The 26,421-nt window shown below is 40.0% G+C and overlaps 1 protein-coding gene across 1 annotated transcript in view; it reads left to right on the top strand.

Annotated features, from left to right (window-relative positions):
• LOC111871424 (anillin) overlaps window positions 1–26,421 on the top strand; it is a 91,115-nt gene that overhangs the window by 5,987 nt on the left and 58,707 nt on the right. The window contains exons 3-9 of the mRNA XM_033754244.1: window positions 1,781–2,005; window positions 11,786–11,985; window positions 12,406–12,573; window positions 15,139–15,285; window positions 18,402–18,981; window positions 20,733–20,959; window positions 23,988–24,165. Coding sequence (XP_033610135.1) covers window positions 1,781–2,005; window positions 11,786–11,985; window positions 12,406–12,573; window positions 15,139–15,285; window positions 18,402–18,981; window positions 20,733–20,959; window positions 23,988–24,165 — 1,725 coding nt within the window. The remainder of the gene's footprint in view (window positions 1–1,780; window positions 2,006–11,785; window positions 11,986–12,405; window positions 12,574–15,138; window positions 15,286–18,401; window positions 18,982–20,732; window positions 20,960–23,987; window positions 24,166–26,421) is intronic.

Here is a 26,421-nt window from a genome sequence, read left to right on the forward strand (position 1 = left end):
AATAAAGATAGACCAAAAACAACTGGAGAATGTGAAATGTTTTAAATATTTGGGTAGCTTGTTAACAGATGATGGAAGGTGTACTAGTGAAATTAAATCCAGGATTGCCATGGCAAAAGCTGCATTTAGCAAGAAGAAGAATCTTTTTACCAGCAAATTGGACTTAAATTTGAGGAAGAAACTAGTGAAATGCTACATTTGGAGCATAGCTCTGTATGGGGCTGAAACATGGACACTTAGGGCAGTAAATCAGAAACATCTGGAAAGTTTTGAAATGTGGTGTTGGAGAAGGATGGAGATCAGTTGGATCGATTATGTGAGAAATGAAGAAGTGTTATTTAGAGTCAGTGAGCAGAGGAATATCCTACATGAAATAAGAAAACGGAAGGCTAATTGGATTGGTCATATCTTACACGGTAACTGCCTTCTAAAAGAAGTTATCGAAGGAAAGATAGAGGGGCGGAGGGAAGTGACCAGAAGACGAGGAAGAAGATGTAAGAAGATGCTGGATGACCTTGGGGGAGAGAAGAGGATACTGTGATTTGAAGGCGAAAGCTCTAGATCGCATCAAGTGGAGGAATTGTTTTGGAAGAGACTGTGGACCTGTCGTCTTGACAGATTACTGATGATGATGATGATGATGATGCTCATGGGCTATTATGTTAGCATATAAATTTACATATTAAAAGTGAATGTTCCCACTCCTCAAACTGTCTTGGTTTTACATGTATTTTTTACTAATTTATATTCACAACATATTTCGGCCTCATTAGGCCATCATCAGGTGAATTCTATCCTCGCCCACTGCACCGTATTTTGTTTCCCATGCATCTCTCATGCACGTCGTTATTTATTTCATGCTGTATACTGATATACAGTATACCACTATACTGGTAGACCACAGTGGGGACACTGACATAGGGAAACACGACTACAAACTGCTAACTGCAAAATAGCTGGATATAAATGAAATTTAATAACTAGCATGGAGTAAATAATGATGTGCATGAGAGAAGCAAGGGAAACAAATACAGTGCAGTGGTCTCACTCGTGGATAGAATTCACCCGATGATGGCCAAATGAGGCTGGAACATGTTGTGAATATAAATTGTGTAAAACCAAGACAACTTGAGGAGTGTGAACATTCACTTTTAATGTGTAAATTTATATGTTAACATAATAGCCTACGGTCATAATATTGATTTTAACTGTCATATAATTAAAATGCATTTTTAATGAACAACATATTCTTAATGTCTTTTTAAAGGTTTATTATAGTGGCCCGGGTTTGATCCTGGGTCTGGTCAAGTGCGATTTGCGGTGGACAAAGTGGCGCTGGGGCAGGTTTTCTCCGAGTACTTCGGTTTCCCCTGCCAATCTTCATTACACCAGTTGCTCCACAATCACCCTCACCTATCATCCGGGGCTGGTAGGATAGGCCAGAAGTGGCCGCAGAACAAGGGACTTAGTCCCACCCCACTAGCAAAAAAAAAAGTTCTATTATTGACGAATACGTTAGTAAAATTAGGATGTCTCAATACAACAGGACACTGAAATATAATATGGGATTTAATATTTTAATCAAATTCTTTTACAGTATAAAATGATGTGACTGATTTTATATTTCGCCTCATGGTTGTTGTGGCCAGAGGTAAATACTTCATAAACTCAAGTGTTCGTGAATTTTAATTTTACAGTGCCAATGTCAAAGAAGGCTTTGGACGTAAATTTGTTTTATAGCATGATGTGAATATAAATGTAGCTTTGTGAATTATACCAGTTTCAGTTGAAGTGACTGCAACAAAATCTGATGGAGAACCCATCACTATCAATGTAAGTGTAACTCCAAAGAAAGTTGACTGTGTCAGCCCCCATTTGGAAGAAGGTGATGGAAATGCCACCAAAGAGACTATAAATGTAGTGATATCAGAGAAGCCAGGGTGCACCAGTGCTATCAGAGACAGTGCTCATTCTAGACTTCATAGGCTTGGAGCCTTATATGCCGGTGGGTAATGTGGAAATGGGTCCTTTGAATTACTTTCAAGTTGTTAAAAAATAGTACATAATGTATCTTTTAAATCTATATTTTTAGTAGTAAAATATCCAAACATATTCAGAGTTTGAATTCTGGAAATATTTCAGAAATGTATTTCTCTTTTATTTTCACATACCATATAGTGTATGAGAATGTTTGACAGATTTACATGTTTCAGCACCTGTGTATATGAGAAGTGGGTTTTGGAAAGCCATCTGTCTGTGTTTATATAATGTGGACAGACTGTCTTCATGTAAGATTTGAGGATTCCACAGTTTTGACTATGAAGAATCCTGTCTTCTGGAATGTGGTGCCATGTAGATCTTATGTGAACTGATGTTTTGGAGGAACGTTCCTTCGAAATGTTGGTTCACACAGATCTACATGGCACCACATCCCAGAAGATGGCATTCTTCAGATTGTATTTATATTTGGAGAAGTTATATGCTCAAAGACAAAGCGTGCAGGATACCCTAGAAGAGAAATTCAGTGCAATTGAAAGCGAAAGCGGAAATGCTGAAGTGCAGTGGAACAATATAAAAGAATGCATGTTAGACACTATTAGTGAATTGGTTGGTAAAGTTGAGAAAATAGCAAGAAAACCATGGGTTACACAGGAGGTGATGAGTAAAATGGAGGACCGAAGGAAATGGAAGAATGTAAACAATGAAGAAGGCAGTAGGAAATAGAGGAGACTGAGGAATGAATTGCAAAGAGCCACGGACAGGGCCAAAAAGGAATATCTTGAGAAGATATGTAATGAGATTATAGAATTTCAAAGGACAGGACGTTATGATTTGACGTACATGAAGACAAAAGAACTAGGATGGAAAGAGAACCATGGGATTCAAAATATTGGAATCGAAGACTCCCAGGGGAATAGAATAGTAGATCAGAGAAAGTGCTGAAAATTTGGGAAAATTATATTACAGAACTATATGATCGACCTAATCGGCCAGAAACCTTGGAAGTGGAACTGGAAGAAGAAGTAGATACAGATGAGAAAGGACCATATATTTTACAAAGTGAAGTGGAAAAAGTTATCAAGGACATGAGGAATGGAAAGGCTACAGGAGATGATGATGTACCTGGAGATGTGCTTAACCTTTAAGTGCCGAAGTGCCCCGTTTGTGCCAGTCATGAGTAAGGTTGTCATGGCCAAAGTACCCCGTTTTGGCCAGTCAGGCATTTAAACCCCGTAGAGGAAGCGCGCGCACACGCCGCTAGTAGAAGCACATGCACAGTCCTAAATATTTATTTTTAAATGTAGTAATTACCAGACAGACTTGAGTAAAACCCTAATAGAGGAATTAAATTGATACCTAACTGAACAACAGCAAATAAAAATATACGTATGATCTCCATGATCCAGTAATTTTATTGCAGATTCTGGAGATAGGTATGTTAAAATATATTGTAAATTGTTTCATTTTGGTCCGTTACACTATCAATCACAAAGTTAGTAGAAAGTCCGTCGAGTGTAACAATTTGTAGGTCACTTTTTTATTATTACTTCTGCCTTACATGTTTCGGTTTGACACAACCACAAACTAGCTAAACATATGCACCAAAAACTACAAACACTATTAAACTTAAAATATGACTATAACATCACTAACACCTTAAACTTCGCAAATAATATTAGCAAACTAAAACTAAACCCAGAACACAAACTACTCACAATGGATATTAAAGATTTATACGTAAACATTCCAATAAATGACGTAATCCACATAACTAACAATACACGGTTAAGTGTAAGACGAAATCATCACAATCCTCCAAATGATATTGAATCAAAATTACTTCCAATACAATGATAAATTTTATAAACCAAACTCGGGCGTGGCCATGGGCTCCCCCTTATCAAGCTTAATGGCGGAAGTATTTCTACAACATTTCGAACAAAGGAAAGTAAAACTTCTACTAGAAGATAAATGCATAACTATAACGCATACTATAATGCATACTATAACAGGTACGTAGATGATGTAATTATGATTTATAACCGATCAAAAATAACACCTCAACACATTTTAGATCAATTTAACACGCAAAATAAAAACTTGCAATTCACACTAAATGAGGAGGAAAATAATCAAATAACGTACCTAGACTTAAAACTAATTAACAACCATGGGCAAGTAAGAATGGAGATATTTAGAAAACCCACAACGATGGACACAACGATAAACAATAAATCTTGTCATCCCCAAGAACAAAAATTGGCTACATAGATTAACCGTCCTACCTATGGATAACACAGCAAAAAATAAAGAATTAAATACAGTTATTAACATCGCGCAAAACAATGGATACAATAAAGAACTCATTACACGAATGTATCATAAACTTCAACAAAAAACAAGTGTTCCCATTGAAAGAAGAGAACAGAAATGGGTATCCTACACATATAACGAAAGCTACACAAGAAGAATCACGAAACTATTTAAAAATACGAACGTAAGAATAGCTTTTAAAGTAAATCATACATTAGGCAAAATACTAAATCACAAACATAACATAAATTCTTACTAACAAACTGGCATATACAAGTTGACTTGTCAGCGGTGCCAACAAGTGTATATAGGTCAAACAGGCAGAAAATTAGTAACACGCTACAATGAACATATAAGAAGTATAAGATTAAATAGAAATGACTCGGCCTATGCTCAACATATCCTAAATAGACAATATCAATACGACCCAATTTGACAAGTCATGGAACTGATCGAAGTAGCAAAGAAAGGTAGATTAATGAATATAAAGGAAGAATACCAAATTTACCGCCACTACAAGGATAATAAACTAATAGATGAGCAGAAACAGGCAAAGGAAATCAATAACCAGAACAGCATGTTTGACCTCATCACTACTTGTATAAACACACCCCCGACCGCGTCATAACACACAAGGCTATAAAAAACATTAGATGTAGTATTCCTACTGCAGTACACAGCACACAGGAAACATATCAATCCATAAGGTAAGCAAGAATCAGATCAAATACAGCATTAAATAATATATATAATATATAAAACCTAAGTAATACAATATCTTTGCAGCCATACAACCTCAAGCTGACGTCTCCCATCTTTGGGATGAATTAATAAGGAGGAGTTCAGCATTTATATAAGATATTTTAACATTTTAGCGTTTTAACTTAAAATAGGTTCTGAAGAAAAGTGAGAACTTGAGAGTGTACTCAACTATCTTAGCATGTTTTGTGCTTTTACACGTCAACATATCGTAGCAGCGTCCACACGACAAACATAATTGTTAACATCAAAACAGCGACAGTGTTTCCATAATTATAGCAAGTGCCTCTGATGATGGTTGTGTCAAACTGAAACATGTAAGGCAGAAGTAATAATAAAAAAGTGACCTACAAATTGTTACACTCGACTAACTTTATATTGTAAAATTTGATGTACATACCTTTTTTGTTGTTACCTGCTTGATGTATATACAGTTTCAAATAAAACTACAGTATTCGATTTCACTACGAATGCACACAAAACAGATCACGCTGTCTGTTATTGCAGCTGTCTGTTCACTCAAATATAAGGGGCAATAAGCTTTTGCAGCTGTAACGGAAGGTCTTAGCACTGAAGAAGGGACCCCTCTAGCTTTCTCTTGAATAGCCATTCTTTCATTCTTCTGACCTTCAGTCAAAGATTAAAAAATCCGAAGGGTGTAAGCAGTGCTAGCAGAAGACCAAATGATTTTATTGCTTCCATCTGTTTTATGACACCAGGGACTGCTAAAATTTGTCAAGTGTTACAAACAGAAATTAATTTATAATGCAGAACAAATCTGTGAAGAACTGGGAAACCATTTTTGCAGTACGCATCAAAATTAAAACACAAAAAAACTGAAAATAGAGTATAACACGTTGTATTAAAAATTTCAAATCTTCCGTTATAATATGCAACACTATATTCTTTGCTGATATAAACAAAGTTAATACCATCCATTTATCATAAAAATTGAGCAAGATACAGCATTTTTAAACACAACGCTTAAAATTGATTAAGCGCCTAACAGGAACGGACATTTAAACGCAGAGTAGCAACGGGCATTTGAATGAGCACCAGCAGCGGGCATTTAAATAAACTCCGGCCAGCTCAAGCTTACCACTATTTCGAAGTCCGGCATTTAAAGGTTAAGTTACTGGGAGAAAGTGGTTTGAAAACACTGACAAAACTAATAAACACCATATATGAAACTGGGGAGTGGCCCAAGGACTTTACAGAAGTTACAATGATTGCCTTAAAGAAAAAGACAAAAGCTACAAAATGCAGTGACCATTGCACAATAAGCCTTATTGCACGTACAGCAAAGATAATAGCAAATATACTTTCAATTTTTATATAATCTGAACTTTTGTATTTTTTACATAAGCAATTTTAAAATTGTACGATCAATAGTGTTATATCTATTTTATGGTTGCAGTTAAATGGTAGATTTTAGTTGATATGCCTGATGATGGCCGATAGTGGCCAAAACATGTAGCAAAGCCACAGCTGAATGCTGACTTTGATGTTTTACTATTCGCTGTGTTGTGACGGTTCATTAAAGAGTTATATAATAGCAAAGATACTTGAAAGAAGAATTGAAAGGAAAATAGTGGATTTACTTGGAGAGGAACAGTTTGGATTTAGAAGAGGAAAAGGAACCAGGGATGCAATTGGGATGATGAGAATTATAGCAGAACGAACTTTGGAGATAGATGAAGAACTGTGTGCTTGCTTTATAGACTGGGAGAAGGCATTTGACCATGTAAATTGGACCAAATTAGTGCAGATCCTATAGGAAACAGGTAACGATTGGCGGGAAAGAAGATTGATTAGTAAATTGTACATGGATCAGAAAGTTAGAATGCGACTGGACAGAGGAAGTACAAGAAGTGTGAAGATTGGAAGAGGAGTTTGACAAGGATGCTGTTTATCACCGATTTTGTTCAACTTGTACAGTGAATGCCTTACCAAAGAAGCTCTGGATGGGCTTGGAGACTTCAAATTAAGAAGACAAATTATTCAAACTGTGAAATATGCAGATGGCCTTGTGTTAATGGCTAAGGAAGAAACTGTGCTACGGGGTATGACTGATAGACTAATCGAAATTGGAAGGTGCTATGGCATGGAAATTAATGTGGAAAAAACAAAAGTAATGAAAATTTCGAGACACCGAACCGCAGTCACAATAAAGATAGACCAAAAACAACTGGAGAATGTGAAATGTTTTAAATATTTGGGTAGCTTGTTAACAGATGATGGAAGGTGTATGTGTGAAATTAAGTCTAGGATTGCCATGGCAAAAGCTGCATTTAGCAGGAAGAAGAATCGTTTTACCAGAAAATTGGACTTAAATTTGAGAAAGAAACTAGTGAAATGCTACATTTGGAGCATAGCTCTGTATGGGGCTGAAACATGGACACTTAGAGCAGTAGATCAGAAACATCTGGAAAGTTTTGAAATGTGGTGTTGGAGAAGGATGGAGAAGATCAGTTGGACAGATTATGTGAGAAATGAAGAAGTGTTAATTAGAGTCAGTGAGCAGAGGAATATCCTACATGAAATAAGAAAACGGAAGGCTAATTGGATTGGTCATATCTTACACGGTAACTGCCTTCTAAAAGAAGTTATTGAAGGAAAGATAGAGGGGCGGAGGGAAGTGACCAGAAGACGAGGAAGAAGATGCTGGATGACCTTGGGGGAGAGAAGAGGATACTGTCATTTGAAGGAGAAAGCTCTAGATCGCATCAAGTGGAGGAACTGTTTTGGAAGAGACTGTGAACCTGTCGTTTGACAGATTACTGATGAATGAATGAATTTAAGAGTTTATGTATCATTGATCAGTGCCCAATGAATAAGAACACTCTGACTCCAAAAATAGGATCCCTTTATATGGGCCTCACGAAACAAATGGTGTTTTTCCTGAAAATGTCTGTAATGATTTTGATTAGATTTCAACAATTTCTGGAGACCATTGCATTAAAACCTGCTTAGATGATGTTTTCAGGAAGGTGATAGTATGGGCATGAAGGGCCCAAATGGTTATATGATGTGTGGCATGTCATATGAAGAGACAACCACTGGTTGAACTGTCCTATAGTATTTATTACAGTTGCACCATATACACAGACGAACTTGCATTTGAAGAATTGAAGAATAATAATAACAATAATGAACACACTGAACCAGTATTATAGAAGTGTAGAATCTAGAACTGTGACTGTAACTGTATCTTCCTATGTAACCTAAAGTCGGACATATAGAAAACCAGTCAGTGTCCGTATTGTTTAGGGCTTTGGCCTAGCAACCGCTGTTTACTTGTTGCTAAGCAATGAAGCTTGCGTTGTCACACTTGCTTAAATGTGGGCAGTTCCCACATCACCCCCTCGCGGAGATTGTTGCTCAGCTGTTGAAGCGATCAGGAAACTGTACATGTCGTCCGGAGCGTGTAGTTTGTTCTACAGGCTGTGGGGTTGAAGGTCTTGGTGGTGGTCCCATGGCCTGTCTCGTTTAACATGTAGGCAGGTTTGACCCTATCAGTTGACAGGGTGATGAGCCTGCCGCGCATGAGGATTTGCGTTGTCTTCTCCTTCCGTGATAGGACCTGGGAGGGGCCGCTGTAGGGGGGCTTCAATGCTCTGCGAGTTGTGTCCTGCTGAAGGAAAACGTGCGTGCACTTCTTGAGGTCGCTTAGCACAAATGTAGCTGGGGAGCATGGCGTGTTGCTGGAATTGGTCTAAGGCGGGCCATATATATTGGCGAAGTTGGGTGATGAGGTGCGCTGGATCCACTGGCTCGGCAATCGGAGTTAGCAGCTGTCCTGGTATTCTTAGTGGCTCGCCATACATGAGCTCAGCTATTGATGCCTGCAGGTCCTCTTTGCATGCCGTGCAGATTCCGAAGAGAACCAGGGATAGGGCTTCTGTCCGGTGGTGGTCTGCGTGGCACATGATGGCTGCCTTTAGTGTTCGCTGGAAACGTTCCACGAGTCCGTTAGCCGCTGGATGGTTAGCAGTTGTTCGCGAGAGTTGAATGCCACAGAGCTTGGCCAGGGAGTGGAAGAGTTGAGATTCGAACTGACGTCCCTGGTTGGTGGTGATGGTCTGTGGGCAACCGAAGCGGGATGTGCAGCCGGTCAGTAGGGCTCGTGCCACTGTGTCAGCTGTGATGTCTGGGATGGGGATGGCATCTGGCCAATGGGTGAAACAGTCAACTGCAGTGAGGCAATATGTGTGGCCTCCTGATGTCGGAAGGGGTCCAACAAGGTCTATGTGGACATGAAGAAATCTGGCTGCCGGCAGTGTAAAGTCGCCCAATGGAGTCAGTGTGTGGCGGCACACTTTGGAGCGCTGGCAGGATTGACAAGCACGTGCCCAGGTGCGGCAATCCTTCTGTACGCTTGGCCACACGAAAACCTGTATGACCAGTTTTGCCATTGCTTTGGTCCCTGGGTGCGACAGATCATGGACAGACTGGAACACTTCGAACCGTAGAGGAGCTGGGATGTACGGCAGAGGTATCGCAGTAGATGGACACTGTGGTACCGGGAATTGGTAGCTTTTCGAGCTGCAAAGCGGTATTTGACTGCTGAAGTGATTGAAGCGCGTTGTCGCTGTCCTGCAATGCGGCCAATGCGTCGTAGGATGGTGGCGCAGTGACAGACTCGATGCGGGAGAGTGCGTCGGCAACAACGTTGTCCTGTCCCGAGATGTGTCGGATGTCAGTTTTGAATTGTGCTATGAAATCCAGGTGGTTGAATTGTCCTGGTGAGCATTTGTCCCTTTTCTGCTGGAAAGCGTAGGTGATAGGTTTGTGGTCTGTGAAGATGCTGAAGTGGCACGCTTCCAGCATGTGGCGAAAGTGTTTTACAGCCTCATAGATGGCCGGCAGCTCGCGGTCATACGCACTGTATTTTTGCTGGGCCAGGTTCAGTTTCCTTGAGAAGAATGCCAGGGGCTGCCAGGCGTTCTTGACGCGTTGCTGTGGCATGGCACCCATGGTGGACGTGGAGGCATCTGTGACGAGTGCAAGTGACTCGGATGGATCGGGGTAAGCCAGTAGTGTGGCGCGTGACAAACTCGCCTTGCACTCTTTGAAGGCCCTGTGGAGCTCTGGTGTCCAAGTGATTGGGTTGGAGCCCTTGACTTTGGGTCCGGAGAGGATGTCGTGCAGTGTTGCCTGGTGTGCTGCCGCGTGGGGCAGAAATCGCCTGTAGTAGTTCACCATGCCCAGGAAACGGCAGAGCTGACTGGTGGTTTTGGGAGGTTGACATTCCTGAAGGCGAGTCACTCGTTCTTCCAGCGGTTAGGAGCCTTCGGCGGACACCTTTTAACCAAGGAAGGTGACCTCGGGTACTCGGAAGATGCACTTGGCCGGGTTGATGAGGATCCCATACTTCTGCAGTCGGTCGAAGAGTGCCTGTAGGTGTTGCTCGTGTTCCTCTAGAGACCGGGAGAAGATGATGATATCCAGGTAAGCGAAATAGAAGTCGAGTCCCCACAGAATGTTGTCCATGAAGCGTTGGAAGGTCTGTGCGGCGTTGCACAGGCCGAAGGACATGAAGGGGAACTCGAATAGGCCGAATGGAGTGGTGATGGCCGTCTTCTGTATGTCTTCACGGTGGACGGGATTTGATTGTAGGCTCTCACCAGGTCAATTTTGGAAAAGACGGAACAGTTGAGAAGCTGGTGGGAGTAGTCGTGGATATGGCGGACAGGGTAGCAGTCAGGGATGGTTCGGGAGTTGAGCGCTCTGTAGTTGCCGCATGGACGCCAACCGTTGTCTTTCTTGGGCACAATGTGTAGTGCCGAGGACCATGAACTCTCAGATCGACGAGCTGTACCATCCCGCAACATGGCGTCGAACTCGACTTTTGCAATAGCGAGTCAGTCCGGTGCCAGTCGCCAAGGTTGGCAGGTTACTGGTGGGCCAGGTACAGTCCTGATGTTGTGGACAGTGTTGTGTCATATCTCGCGCTGGACTCCAGCTGGGCGGGTCAGGTCCGGGAACTCTGTGAGGAGGCTGTCGATCGGTGTGTTGCTGCTGATTGTCTTTACACTGGGGATCAGTGCGTTGGCTGCTGAGGCTGGGGCTCACAGCGTCGTGACCCCGTCCAGGATGTGGTTGTTCTGACAGTCCACCAGGAGACCAAAATGCGACAGGAAGTCCACGCTGATGATAGGATGCGTGACGTCGGCCACCACGAAGTACCACGTGAATTCTCGGCGTAGGCCCAAGTTGAGGCTGAGAGGCAGCCATCCGTATGTGTGGATGGTAGTGCCATTAGCCGCACACAGGTCATAGTTGGTACGTTCCATGCATATATATCTTCATAGGTTACATCGTCAGAGACAAAAAATGGTCTAGAAAACAAGAATCGCCTTCGTTTCCCAGGCAACATAGTGAAGGCCGGTTGTACATGAGAAAATATGTGCAGTGTCTTTGCACCAAATATTTCTTGTTCGTAATTTTCCTTTGTCACATATAGAGCAGTAGAAAAAGCCCTGAGAGTTAGAGGACCAATCAATAAATATTTATAGAGCTAGTTCTTATACCTTGCTCCTAATGTACACTTGGCTGGAAAATCTTCCAGTTCTGATGTGTGCTCCTTGATTGCAAACAAGATGTTCCTTCTGCAGATGAAATGTCATTTTTCTTATACATTTTTATACTTGTAAACTGAAACAGATTGTTTCTCCTTGTACTATATTTGGTGTACTATTGTATAATGCAGACTCACAGCTGTCATCGCCAATCCATAAAACAGAGGTACATTTCAGTGCAGAACAAGCTGAAGTGGAGAATGAAGTGCCACAACAAACACATTCGAAGACAAAATCAGGAGGACTGCAAGCTAAGTTGGCTATGCTTGCTGACACTATCAGACACTGGGAGGACGAAGTCAGCCATCCTACTGCTGTTTCTTCACATGCTGTATGTAAATCTAAAGCATACATTTGAGAAATTTGAAGGTCTTGTGAAGTCTAATAATGAATTATCACAGCTCAGCAAATATAGTGACTGGTTAGACACTGCCAGGAATCATATACCAATCGTGGGTCTTTTCTTCCCTACAGGAGTAGAGAATTTTCCAATTGCCACTTGTCCATATAACCCCTAGGGCCATCCATCCTCCTGAAACTTTAATAAGCACAAGGCCAACTTTGCCTTTACCTTTATAGAGTCTAATAATCTATCATGTAACTTTCTTAAATGATGTTAATCATTGCGAAATTAGACTGAAAATCTCACAGTTTGTTGTCTTGTATCCTAAAGCCTGAACAGCAGTAGAACTTAATTTGCTTCACTTATGGCAGCCTTTCTCACGAATTATGCCATTATTTTACTTCGCAGAGTCCAGACCAAAGTAAAGGAAGCTCTGGTAATGTCGCTAACCACAGTACCAGTACTGCAGAAACATTGAGTTCCAAAATAGTGAGCAAACCAAATCCTGACCAGCAGTGTTTGAAAGTGGCTAAAACAAGGCAATTTGTGTTGGATGAGAACACTGTTGCAACTCTTGTATGTATTGAAAACTAATATACATTCATGTTTACTGTACCTAACTTCAGTACAATGCAGATCTCCCCCTATTTTTGATTAGTTCTTAGAAAGAATTTGAATGTCAGTTGCAATATTACTGCCACTAGACTGAAATAATTCTTAATTTATAAACAGATTGCAATGATTCAGGCATTAAATTGAAGGAAAAAGAGAGGAAATTTCATGTATGCTAAAACAAATGCAAACTCAGAATTGTTACTGTGTTGGGGGGGAAACAGAAAATGAAATGGGCTCTGTAGCCAGCTCTACCTTTCCTGATGAGCGGTGCCTTGCATATCACTACGAGAATTCAATATGAATATATTCACAAGATTGCCTTGAAATTCTTCAGACTGTAGCCTGGCCATTTTTCCTCAAAACAGAATGTTTTGCAGTAAAATTTGACATTCCTGTCTCACCGATTATAGGTAATCATGTTCATCTTGCACAAGTTATGTGCATACTTGTATCTCTAGTGAAGCATTCTTGTGTAAAGGACTCTGTCAGCTACCTTTTCCCTGAAGGGTCTTAGATTGTTTGAGTACTCTGAGAGTCATAACACTGACTGACATAAATTACAACTACTCCTAAATAGTCTGCTAACTCTTTGCTGGCAGTATCCTTTGGAAATGTAATGAATGAAGTTCCTGTAACAACATTTTTGGGTGTACAAATTGATAATAAATTAAATTGGAAGAGTCATGTGGAATAAAACCTTCCTAAACTCTGTTCTGCTGTTTTAGTATTTAGGAGTTTATCTTATTTTATTTTTCTTACTTTCATTCTGTCATTAAGTATGGAATAGTCCTCTGGAGCAATTCGACTAATAATTCTAGGGTTTTTAAATTACAAAAGAAAGTAATAACGATCATATTAGGAGTGCGACCCATAGACTCATGTTGAAGTCTTTTTAAGAAATTTTACCATTGTCATGTGACTGTATTTTTTCTTTGATGTTTGTGATAAATAATCAAAATAATTTCTGTTCAAGTTCAGAGGTTCATGGCCTGAACACTAGAAGCAAAAATCAAATTTATGTTCCAATTTCAAATCTTTCTGTTTACTGGTATTAGGTTATTTAATAGATTGCCAGAGACCACTCGAAGTCTTAGAAAGGGATGAATCAGTTTTAAAAATAATTTATTTTCGTATCTCATGAATAGCGCATTTTATACAGTTGATGAATTTTTGGAGCTTGTAGTAAATAACTAATTAGTTAGGTATTGGAGTTAGTTATTCCCCATGCACTTAGACCAGTATTGGTTCATTGTGCTTCCCTCTATGATATTCTACCAGTCTCTATACCCTACCGATATTGGTGCATACCATCAGTCCCGCCGAGCCAGCGAGTTCAGCCTCCACTAGCTTGGCGGTGTCCATAATGCTTCCCCCATCTATCAGAGGCCTTAGAGACTACTGTTGGGCGGGAAACGTCCTTGAATTTGGCTCAATGATCTCCTTTGGAGATATGAGGTTCTTTTACGTGCTGTAAAGCTATGACACGGGACACACGGCTTAAAGTCCCTCCCGGAGGACTTGTTCCCTGAATTTTTCCGCCCTTAAAAGTTCGACGACCTCCGCCGTGTATTTGAACCCGCGTACCACGAGTTATGAGGTGGGAACGTTGCCTCTAGACTACGGAGGCCGCTTAGTAAATAATTAGTTACAGTGTTTGTTTAGCTTTGTTTGTTTATGTTATGCTTGTGACCAGTTTCATCTCCATTGCATTTTGGACTTGTGAAGTGTGAAATATATGTATATGTATATGTATGAATGCAGTTTTGAACATTTTGAGTGAAGTGGAACATGGGTTTACTGCTATACTGTTTTGAAATGGTTGAAGCTTGCAAGGAAATCAGAATGTTCTGATTAACCCTTATCATTCGGGACTATGGGATTTAAAATCTCGTGGTATGGCACAGTTCCTATCCAGGTTTCCATTCAAGATGTCAGTGCATTATGCATATGATATTTTAAATCTTCCAATACTTGGGGCTTTGGTGATGGCAGTTATTTTATCTTAGGAAGGTAAGGCTAATAGGTAAAAAGTAATTCAGCCCATGATTTATTTCAACCATCTTCCAGTGCAAACACTCATCTATCTCCTCCTCTCACTCGTACTACATGTTTCGGCACAAAAATGCCATCTTCGGGTGCTTATTCAATTTACGCTAAACTAGTTCATTGCATGCCTTGTCTTCATATTAAAATAACTAATATATATATTTATCATATATATTGATAAATGTTAAATGTTAAAAATATTAAAATTTTTCAGGATTTTTCATCGCTACGTCGTATCTCACTACGCGAGTCACACCTATCCTCTTCTGTTGGAGCACTCTTTCACTATCGTATGTGTATTGTGCTTTGTGTTGTGTCTTGCTCCTGTGACTGCGTGTGTTATACACGTGTTAATAGGATAGAAAGGACCATGGATTAGATTTGCTTTGTTTCTCCCTTTACTTGCAGGAAGCACAAGGATTCTCACGCACTCAATCTAAAGCTAGACTTGTATATGATTATTCAAAACATTCTCCACAGGTTGAGGAGAATGATGATAAGACATGCAACATTCCTGCTCCAGTTTCTAGTGATGAAGTCGAAAACCAGCTGGCAACTATACAAGAAAATGTCTCTGAGACACTGCTCGATTCAGTGAAGTTGCTGCGAGTTCAGGTAGGAAACAAGGTAAAAGGAGCTTATATAATTCAGTATTTTAGTTCATAACTAATTTAACTCTGAAGTTCTAAATTTGACTCAGTCGCACTTTTGTAATGTTTTGTTGTCTTACACTGAACTTGGTTTGGATAGACTTTGGGAGACTATACCACACGCTATCCTATTTCTCTAAGATCCATTTTGATGTTATCCTTCCACCTACATCCAGGTCTTTCTAGCGATCTCTTTCCTCCTGGCTTTACCACCAAAATTGTATATGCATTTCTCTTCTCCGCCATGCATGTCCATCTCATCCTTCTTCACTTGATCATTCTTTTCCTTTAATGCCAGAGACCAAGATTCACACCCATACCAAACTACAGATAAAATTGTTTTATATATGTTATATTTTAGCGTCCTGTTGCACTGATTTAAGTCCATGATTTATTTAAACCGTCCTGCAATGCATACACTCATTTATCTCCTTCTCTCCCTCGCACTACATGTTTCGGCATGATAATGCCATCTTCAGGTGCTTACTTATCCACGTCAAACTAGTTCATTGCATGCCTTGTCCTCATATTAAAATAACTAAATATCATAGATACATATTTTAGTTATTTTAATATGAGGACAAGGCATGCAATGAACTAGTTTGACGTGGATAAGTAAGCACCTGAAGATGGCATTATCATGCCGAAACATGTAGTGCGAGGGAGAGAAGGAGATAAATGAGTGTATGCATTGCAGGACGGTTTAAATAAATCATGGACTTGTTTTATAGATTCTAATTTTACGTTTTTTGCCCTTTACTGGGATTTCAGATTTTCTGTTACTGAGAAAAGAAGCAGTCGGCTTAATGAGGCTTGTTGAAAATTCTGATTCTTGCTTTTGGGTCCTCTTGTGACCCATGACCATATTTTTGATCTTTCCAAGACCATTTATATGTTTTGAAATGGGGCTTCCTCTTCAATGAGAGGAGGGGATGGACTTTTTATGCCTAATCTAAGCAGAGCAGTAATTTACTACTGGCTTTCGCCGACCTGACTTCTGATGGTCCTAGTCTGTTCTAGTCTGGTAATTTGCTGCTGGTCTTCGCCAGTACACTCATTCTTGGTTTTGGGTACCATCAGGGTCCATCATGGACCCTGATCTGGTCTAGTAATTGCTCCTGGTCTTTGCCAGCACAGTCATTCTAGATTTACGGCCCTGTAGGACCGATGACATCTTTCTGCCTCATGACTCTGATGGTCCAGGCCTGGTCTAATCTGGTCAATTGCTGCTGGTCCTTACCAGCAGTTATTCTTGATACCTGGACCCATGACCATATTTTTCACTCTGCCTGACTTGCAGTGTACAGTCTTTGGCCCTGGTCTGTTAATTTGTTGTCATTCTTGGTTTCAGGTCCTGTGGGACCCATGATCTTTTTTTATTTATTACTGAATTTATTGTACATTTATGACCATAAGCATGAATAGTTACAACACACTCCCCAAGTAAGTACAGAACATTTGAGTCTTCTCAGTCTATTATGTCATCACTAATTATTGCTTGGTAGTGACTCCTAACAGTTGAATTTTCTCTGCTTTCATTGTGATGTCTGACCACCAACTGCAGCTGCTGTCTTGCAACTGTCTACTGTTGACTCCCAACTGCTGATTGACTTGAGTTCCCTGGTCCTAGTCCGGTATGGTGATCAGCTGCTGGCCTTCACCAGCCGTCATTCTTGGTTTCAGGCCCTGCACAGGGCCCATGACCAATTGTTTCTGCACAATGACTGACTGGTTCAATGTATCTGTCTGGTAAATTGCTGCTGGCCTTTACCAGTGTAGTCATTCTTGGGTTTGGGCCCCATGGCACACATGACCCATATTTTTCTGACTAATTCTCCCTGTATACCTACTGGGCAGCCTGAAGAGAACACTGCCTTCAGCATCTCTATTGTATGCATATTTTTTTGTTGTAGATAAGGAATTTAGCAATACACTGTAACCTCGATAATCTAAACTAATTAAAGACTGATGTGTTTGCACTATCAACTCTTTCAGAGTACTTGATTAAAATCAAGTTTTTAAGGAAAATTGTTCATTCAGAAGATTTGTAGGTACATTTTGTAATATAAACAGTGACTGACATTCAATTATGTACTGAATGCAAGCAGTAAGTGGATTACATCTTTCACCACCTAGAGAGGCAGGTCCATTAACACGTATTATCATAGTTCACTAGAATTCATTTTTAATGAAGGGAAGTAAAATAATTAAATTAATTTATTATTTTTGTAGGTGCCTTTGGGGAGGTGTAACTGCAAATCAGTTCAGATTAACAAGGTTCCACTGCATGTCATATGAGATTTTAGTCTCACAGTGGTCAATATTCAGACTGCTGTCTTCTGGGCTGTGACCTCAACCCAACTGCATAACAAAGCCAGTGTCTGCATAAGCTCAGTGCCCTGCTTCCCCAGTTGTTAACAAGAATATAATTGTCCATTTCAGCAGCTTGTCATTGTATGGTATGATACTATATACTGAGCCTTGGTAAGGGGTCTCTGTTGTATCCTTTCCCCCTACTGTGCTGTCCTTTGAGGATACTTTCAGTGCGGTGGTGGATGCTACAGGAGCACTGCTGGACAAAGCTGCTGAGGATATAAGCAGGAAACTGCAAGATCCTTGAATGTATGAGGCGTAGCCACAAAATAATTCTGTTTGCAAATATTGCTGTTTCTGACTTCCATCTGAATTATTTTTATAGCTTCAAGGACCCGCAGAAAACGTGTCCATTTCCTAGCAGTGGACATCTGCTGTTGTCCAGAGTGCCCGTCTGGCAGTCTGTTACCTAACAATAGATGCCCCATTTTTAAGCGCTTATGTCATGGAAATGTGTTTGCCAACTCGTTCCCTAGCAATGGGTCTACATTTCACAATATGATATACCAATGAAAAGAATCTGAAGATATGTACCATTTTTCATTCTTTTTTTTTTTGTACTAGTATTAGAATTGGCAGTTTTTATATTTAGGTCTGAATCCTACCTCAAGTGCAAATAATTGTTTCTCTTTATTGCTTTTAATTTTCAGTCAAATCAGCTTACACTTTAAAGAAAAGCTTAAATGTAACAACTTATTTAATTGATTTCTATGAATGCAGGGTTCACAAACTCCAGTGACAGGAACAAATATCCTTCATAGCAACTCAAGCAACAAGTTAACCAGTTCTCCAGGGAAAAGAAATGTTCTGCCCAGATCAACTGGAAGTCCATGCGTACCAAATGTACCACAGATGGGACTTTGTGTTGGTAGTCCTCACAAAGGAGATTCATCTCCAAAAATTGGCTCAGTACTTCACAAGGCTGCTCTCTTTGAGTCAAGCCCAACAAAGAAGAATAGCAAAGATCCCACTGAGCTCTCTGTAGCAGAGAGGCTTGCAATGTTTGAACATAACAAGGGGCAAGCTCTGATGCCTAAGGCTGCATTATCAATGCCTGTTCCTGCCAAATATATTGCAGGTAGTAGTGATGGGCAGAAAAGTATTCCCAGTAAAGTCTATTCCCCTGGGAAGGGGAACAGGATGGTCAACAGCACAGTGACACAGCTGCAGGAATCTGTGACATTTAACACCAATGCCAAGACAATTTTGCCACCTGGAAAACAAAGTGGCCACGTGGCAAAACAAGCTAACAAATCCTGTGTTGCTGATACTGCTCTTTCACCACCAGCTCCTTCTGAGGGTATGAATTATTATTTTATAAATTACTATATGAAATACTGTCCATTGGACAATGCCTAGTTAAACCCTTAAAATATAGTGCAGTGTTGTTTTGTTTCTGCCTCATGCTGAGAGAACATAGACTTGGCCATTTTGAGAACAGGGTGCTGAGGAGAATTCCTGGACCTAAGAGAGAGGAAGTAACAGGATGCTAGAGGAAAATGCATAGTGAGGATCTTCATAATTTGTACTCACCAGATATATTAGGACAAACATATCATGGAGGATGAGATGGGCAGGGCATGTAGTATGCACAAGGGAAATATAAAGGAATGCAGAGTTTTAGGAAGAAAAATAAGGAAAGAGAATACATACAATTCTAGGAATATCTTGACAAGCTAAGCAACTATTAGCTTCTAAAAAGGGCTCTGCTCCTTGTAATTAGTTGGGAGATGATTCATTTTGACTCAGTTATGATTTATGTACAGCTATCAGAGACTTTTGCTATAGTATGACATGTAAATAAAAAATGTTGGAGTTCAGTTGAAATCGCTCATGCCACTTGGTGCCACCACTAAGTCGCAGGTAGCAGACCGTTGTTGCAAAAGAAAATGAAATTTGTTTATCTCATTGCTTGTTTTATTAACAGCTCACAGGAGGCTACTTTCTGAATAGCTCTCGTGTGTACTAAGACTGAATTAAGGCTGTGCCATAGCTCAAGCGGTTAGTCACTGGCTCCCCACCAAGGCAGCCCAGGTTCGATCCTGGGTCTGGTCAAGTGGGATGTGTGGTGGACAGAGTGGCCCAGGGGCAGGTTTTCTCCAAGTACTTTGGTTTCCCCTGCCAATCTTCATTCCACCAATTGCTCCACAATCACCCTCACCTATCACCTGGGGCTGGTACAGTAGGCCAGAAATGGCCACAGTACAAGGGACTTAGTCCCACCCCACTAGCAATAAAAAGAAGACTGAATTAAAAATGGGGTAGTGTTTTTGGGCAGGCAGTAGTGAAAGTCAAGTATCTGGAACAAAACTTTGTATGAGAAGTAGCTGAGTGGTGCTTGCTGGCTTGGGCATATGAATGGCTTCTTCTGGTTCCAATAACTGTAAAATTTTGGAAACTCATGTTCATTGAACACTACTGTTACACTGTCCTCTACATGATTTTACAGATCTTGCAGCCAAAGCATGGGATAAAACATAAGTTTTTATTAGATTCTGTTACATATGCCAAATATTAAAAAGTACAGTTCACGTGGTAGCGTAGTTGGTTGAGGCACTATGCTACAAGCCGGAAGGTCACGGGTTCAATTCCTGACGATGTCGTTGGATCTTTTTCAATTTACCTAATCCTTCTGGCCGCCCTATGGCCCTGGGGTTGACTCAGCCTGTAACCGAAATGACTACCAGGAATTAATTAAATAATTTTCCTGTGGAGTAAAGCACAGCCGACGCGTAAAACTGACAGCCTCACCGCCATCTGTGAGCCGATTGTCTAGATAATGTGGGACCCTCAATATCTCACAACCCTATGGGCCTTCACGGTCTGTTACAGGGATAGCTTTACTTTTTTTACTTTACAGTTCTCTGTATGTGATGCTGTGTAATTAGGCAGATATGTATGGAAGTTTTGAAGGAACCTGCTGCCTCTATCTTCAGGATGTACCAAACTAAACTGGCTTACAGCCCAGAAGACCATTATCTAAATATTCATTGCCCTGAGAACCCCAGATCTTGTGTATGTGAAATAAGTCTCCATTTCCACTACTTTCAGACTTGCCAACAAGATCCAGCAAGGCTTTGGCTCAAATGTTTGAACAAGGCAATGCATTTGCAGTACATAATGCCGCTATTGAGAACGTGCAATCAGAAGGACAACAGGAAATGGTAATGTTGAATCGCTGGAACAGGAACAAACAGTTGGCTTCTTCAAAAGAATGCAATGTGAATACTGATGGCACAAACAATACGACTGCTGTATGGGCCGATCAGATGAAACAGGTGATATATATATAGTTTTCATATTACAAATTCTGGCTTTTATTAAACTCTTCAATTTTTGCCACTTGTTATTGATTTCAGAGTATTTTACACTGTTCAGATTATGAGAATTAGAGGTACAGCAAACAGATTAGGGATGAGTAGCATGAGAAATATATGTACAGTGGAACCCTCATTTAATCTTCCTCAGTGTTCCCTGTTGTTTAATGCTGAATTACAATGATCCCAAGTCAGTAGTCTCTTAATTTTCCCTCATTTATGATATTTGTTAATGGAGGTTATACTGTATATACACCATATAGATACTAAAATGAAACTAACTACTTGGGATCTCTGTACTTGGAACACTCACTTATGTCCTTAAAGTTATGTTACACTTACTTTTTATTAGAATAAAACCTCTGATTAAGAATTCAACCTTCTGGGATATAACGCCATGAAGTCCATGGAAAATTAACTGATGTTTCGGAGGATCATGTCACCACCATCTTCAGGGTTGAAAAATAAGCTGAGTATGAAACCAGCAAGAAAGCATGTGGCGGCTTGCCACTTGCTTTCACATCCCAGAAGGTAGAATTTTTCATAACCACCGCTGTGCAGACCTCAGATCCTGCAAAACCTCTGACAAATGTATGCTTAAAATAGCATGTGTGTGTGCATGTGCATTTTTTAGATTTGTTCCAGAATGTTCATTGTTCCTTGTTTGCAGTAGTGTGGATTGCTGTTATGTTTTCCTCTCCTCCACACATTAATCATACTTGCGTGCATGTTTCTCACAACGTTGTGTCTTTAAAAATATTGAAATTCTGGTGAACTAAGGCCCAGCACTGGGTGATGTTCATGAAAGACTAAGAGAACATTTCGGGAAAAATGGACCATTGGAGACTGAGGTGTGAGTGTTATTCTGATTCAGGAACAGCCGCGACACAGCATTTTCCCCACAGCTATAAAGTCTAGCCAAACATGTAAACAGTAACTAGCTGAACAATTGCCAGTTTTGTGTTTTGAAACCGTATAACAAGTGAACAGCAGTATAGGGGCAGTCATTCATGAACCCCTTCATTTTCAAAAGCCGAATGCAGCACTGGTTTAAAAAATGCTGTATCAAATATGAACCACCCTCTTATAACAAATAATGTCACTCAAGGCAGATGCACCAGATTTTTCTCTTCTCTACAGACTCCAGACCTGTTCTATGGCCCATTCAGCCTCCTATCCAGTGGGCCCTGGTTTTTCTCTTGGGGGGGGGGATAAAATGAGTGGGTCATGGAGCTGTACCTCTACCCATCCACACTTCTTCACGGCATGGTGCTTAATTAAGCACGAGGGAAAATATACTTTTCTGTGCTGTGTGAAAGTGTAATTATAGTTCAAATGTACAGATAATCCAGTGTTGTGAATTTTATATATCCATAGGACTTCATACAGGTATATCACAATTTAGAAAGATAATTCATTCCATGAAGACTTTTTGTAAGGTGAAAATTTGTAAATCCAAAATTATATTTACACTATTTTATGTGTCAAAGTCACAATTTGTTTTGAGTCCCAGAACAATCCCCCAATATTTTTGACATACATGATATGTTTTAATAGTAAATGAGCCGTAAAATAAGGACAGTACTATTTCTTTATGGTAATTTACTGTTGCAGGTTCAAGTGTATTATTTTATTTGTTTTTTTTTTCTCATAGTTTATGTAATGCAGTGATGCAGATTGTAGCTAAACTAACTGCAATCCTTGCTGTGTTTGGCCTATCAGCTCCTCTTATAACCTCTTTTACTTATTTGGGAGCTTTGTTGGGCACAAATAACACTGATATTTAAGGATAAAATGTGAGTGTCAATTGCATAGCTGATTTTGTATTATCACAACAATACTCATGGACAGACTGGGAAGGTGGGAGATGTACGTTGGTGGGTTTGTCTGCTTCTCCCAATATGCTGTGTGCAATAAAAGGAAACTTTTTTGTGTATGTAGATCATTTGTGAACATTTGTGAATCAAGTATAGGTAGAACAAGGGATATCTGTACATTTTATTTTTGTATTGACTAATGTATGTGAAGTAACTATGTTTAGTATTCACGATGAACTGCATTGTTGATTTGGAAATATTGTTATGACAGGAGTGTTGTGGACGTCCCCCTGCCCCTCCATTACCATAATGGTGGATCCACTTCTCATCCCCAGGAACAACACATCTAAAAAAGTCACTTTTTTACAATAGCAATTCAGTAGGCCTTGGCAGATTGTCAAAAAGTTGCGCCTGTGCTTTCCTGTGAGTGTTTTCAGAACCCATCTTGCACAGTCTTTATGAAACCCCCCTCTGGACTTGGATGATTGCATGAGGAGAAGCATGACTGATGCACAGATGGTAAACCACTTAATTGTTGGCACCCATCAATTAACCAGTTCATGAAAGGAACTAATTCACGTCCATGATGTGTATGTATCGACCGTCTTCTAGTGCACAGAGTCTCACTTGTCACTTCACTACATGTTTCGGCATCACTGTGCCATCCTCAGGTGTGTTATTTACGCACACAGCCACAAAAGAAGGACACATCAGAAGACACAGTATACACAAAATAGAGGAAGAACGACTCCCGTAGCGGAAGATTGATATAACATGCCGCGATTTTGAAATACGACGTATAAGACGATAAATCTTAACAAATTTTAATATATAAATTTTATTATAGTACATGACGAATATACATTTTAAATCATTTTATAAACGACAAATGATGGCGAGCAGTGCAATAGTTTAACGTAAATAACACACCTGATGATGGCACATGCTAATGGATCGGTCTCCCCGATGAATCAGTCACTCTACTGAAATGGCTAAAGAGGACCATAACTCTTCCCTTGAAGAGTTTTAGAAGGTTTGGACTGTCACACAAGAATAGGTAGAACAAGGGATATCTGTACATTTTATTTTTGTATTGACCATTATATGTGAAGTAACTATGTTTAGTATTCATGATGAACTGCATTGTTGATTTGGAAATATTGTTATGACAGGAGTGTTGTGGACCTCCCCCTACCCCTCCATTACCAACTCCTGCAGATTTGTCTCAGGTGCAGGCAGACGGAAGGCCTCCAGGATCTATACCATCAAAGACAAGCCATGACTCTAACATATCACCAGTGAGATATTTCAATGTATCAACATCATCTTGCCCAGGAAAAAAGCGGAAAGGTTTGATTAATTTCCTTATCAATGAACTCTGAATTCTTCTTGATCATTGATAACAACAGTTGATGCACGGTCAGCAGTTTCATCATTATTGCTCTTAGTTTTCAGAAAAGATATTTCAGCAGCATATCTCAGCTACAGTTAATGCTACATATAGAAGCCGGATTCTGCCCTTGATATATTAAATATTTAATATTTAATTTGTCTCATTCTCGTCCGTCACACTAACAATATCATGAGAAGACAAAACAGTTCCGTCCAGTGTGACTGGTGTTCTTATTTCAATTCTTCATGCCCTTACATGTTTCGGTCCTTAGAGACCGTCATCAGAGGGACATCGATATATTTGGAAACCACTATTACAGTGGGTGTTCTGAATGTTAAGATATATATGCATACAGTGCTGACAATACACAAATGGGCACAAAATCCAAAGTTTTGACAACTACAGCGGCTGTCTTGATATATTAAAATTATTTAAAAACAACACAGCTCGCCACAAACAACCACAGGACGACATCAAAGGACCTTCTTCTCAAGAAAGGCAGGTGGCACAAGTTTGGCCCCCCTTAGGAGAGGTTGTAAGAGAGAGGACACGAACCTATTTGGTTTATAAATTGTAACTTAACTGACAAATTTAAAAAAAAAAAAAAAACTTTAATATATCAAGACACTCGCTGTAATTGTGAAAACTTTGGATTTTGTACCCATTTGCGTATTGTCAGCACTGTATGCATATATATTTTAACACTCAAAACACCTATTGTAATAGTGGTTTCCAAACTGTATCGATTATTTCTCAAGTACAATTACTGTAACTGTTCTGCACCGTTCACAGGTTTGTGTCTTTTGACTAACAAACCCATAGCTTGATATAGAAGTAAACGTCTAGGCTTGTAATCAGGAGGTTTTTGCGGTGCCAGGATAGTATCTTGATTAGGCCATGACCACTTCCTTCAAAATTTTTTTGCAGTTCATCAGTCACCTTACCTTCTGATATTGTATAGTACAGATACTGACAGCATCATTAATAATCCACGGGCAACATTTCATGCATAATGTGCAGTTGTACGTGGCCTGTTTCCATGAAAAATTTCACATTCCTGGCTCCAGTGTTTCAATAGTAATTGCCATTCGAAGCTAAAGAAAATGTTCACATGGCTGCCATGTTCTTATATTGCACTCTCACAAAAATGCATGTTTTTCAGCCGTATATTACCATACTTTGTGTAAGGTCTATACAATGAATCCTTGATTTTACCCTTTTTAAGGGGTCCCCTAAAATAAATGTAAAATTAGGGAAATGGGAATGATATGTAGAAAGTCTGGTTTTCTTTGTACCATAACTTGGAGAGCTGGGATAATACAGTCGGTATAGTGACTCACTATGGACTGGACAAGTGAGGGGTCAGAGTTCAAGACCTGGTAGGGTCAAGAATTTTCGCTTCTCTGTCTCTTCTGGACTGGCTCTTGGGCCCACCCAGCCTCCTATCCAATGGATACCAGTGGCTCTTTTGCCAGGGATAAAGCGGCCGTGGCATGAAGCCGACCACTCACCATCAACTAGTGCTGAGGTCAAGAAAATGTGGATCTATATATCCACTCCGCCCATATGCTTTCATAGTATAGTGCTTCAGTTAAGCGCAGGCAACTTTTTTACAGCATTAACAATAGTAGGTAATAGAACATATAGACTGCAAGAGACACGCAGACATTCTATTAGCTAGAATTCCGGTGTGTAATTCTGTGTGTCATCCACCATCATCAGAACCCTTTAGAGTCAACAATTTTGATGTTGAGAAATGTGATGTTCTTTGGATGGGTTACGCACTGATCAATGAGAAGTAAGTTTTTGCGAGTTGTAGCACTCAGTTTTCTATCTAAACGTGTGAGGTAGTCTTCAGATATTCTGGTGGTCATCTGAAAATTTTTGTTAGCTTCATAGTTCGTATGCAGTCTCTTGATAATATGTCATGTAAACCCATTAGTAGGCAACAGCTCAGTAAACAGATTTCCACAGCAACGAATACACAGGCAACAATAGAACAACTTATCGTGCTATGCAACGGTGCTGCAAATACAACAGTAGAGGAAGCAGTGTTTTCTGTGCATCTGCCTGAAGACTATGTGAATAGTACAGAAGAGAATGGAATCAGTTGGAATTCAGAGTATTTCCAGTGGAGTTCCCAGTCAGAAGAAGAAGAAGAAGAAGAAGACAGTGATTTGTGAACGGTTGTAACCAGTTGCGTAAAGGTCCAA

The sequence above is a fragment of the Cryptotermes secundus genome, unplaced genomic scaffold (assembly GCF_002891405.2).
Source record: "Cryptotermes secundus unplaced genomic scaffold, Csec_1.0 scaffold269, whole genome shotgun sequence".
Lineage (NCBI taxonomy): Eukaryota > Metazoa > Arthropoda > Insecta > Blattodea > Kalotermitidae > Cryptotermes > Cryptotermes secundus.